At 36.0% G+C, this 841-nt stretch overlaps 1 protein-coding gene across 1 annotated transcript in view; it reads left to right on the top strand.

The window, feature by feature from the left end:
• The window catches only part of LOC107578264 (arrestin-C-like), a gene marked incomplete at both ends in the record, with an annotated part of 7,969 nt that extends 7,128 nt beyond the window's left edge, over positions 1-841 (top strand). Inside the window, 2 exons of the mRNA XM_016264236.1 lie at positions 503-575; positions 769-841. Coding sequence (XP_016119722.1) covers positions 503-575; positions 769-841 — 146 coding nt within the window. The remainder of the gene's footprint in view (positions 1-502; positions 576-768) is intronic.

Here is an 841-nt window from a genome sequence, read left to right on the forward strand (position 1 = left end):
GTCAATTTCACAGGAAAACCACAAACTTGGCAACTCTGCTACTGGTAGAAACCATTTGGTAATGATTTTAATGGCTTACAGTTTATAGATTGTAATGTGGTATTTGTAGTGGCAACCATTAGAAGTTCTGTGATGGTTTCTATTGCTCTGTAAAAGCAAGATGGAGGAGCCCGTCTGCGTTCTGCTTAAGGTTAACTTATATATGCCACGTTTCTGTATTAGTGTAGCCAAATACTTACCTTGTGACTTGACATTATTTAGCAAAGCCAAATGTATCTCAGTATCGTTATATATTTCGCTGTCTTGATATGTTGCATAAGGGGGGTGTGGACGGACAATGTGGTCAAAGCACGTGTTTGTTTTGGTCTGAGATGATGTAGTGGTCTAGTGGTTACAAAGCATATATAGAACCTTTAAGAATGATTCATTACTGCTTTTAACGTTAGAAGTTTGTTTTTCCCACAATGATCCAGAATAAACTTTGGCTCATTGTATGTTTCAGTTCACCAAATTACAGATGTACTGCTGTACTCATCGGACAAATACCACAAATGTGTCCTGAATGAAGAATTTGGGTGAGTGCTTCACATCACATTTGTGAATTTGACTGAGAATTTGTAGTATAATTTTTGTAGCACATTTAATAAATTATGTTAAACTGATCAGTCAAATGATATAATAATTTCACACATTTTTCATGTTTAAAAAAACCTGTCAAGCTTGATTTTGATTGTTCTTGAGAGGTGAACAAACCCCTTTTTGTAACAGGGACCAAATTAATGCGAACTCCACCTTTGAGAAGGAATATAGAGTCACTCCTCTGCTTGCCAATAACAAAGAG

Source organism: Sinocyclocheilus grahami, unplaced genomic scaffold (assembly GCF_001515645.1).
Source record: "Sinocyclocheilus grahami isolate Dianchi unplaced genomic scaffold, SAMN03320097.WGS_v1.1 scaffold9489.1, whole genome shotgun sequence".
Taxonomy (NCBI): domain Eukaryota; kingdom Metazoa; phylum Chordata; class Actinopteri; order Cypriniformes; family Cyprinidae; genus Sinocyclocheilus; species Sinocyclocheilus grahami.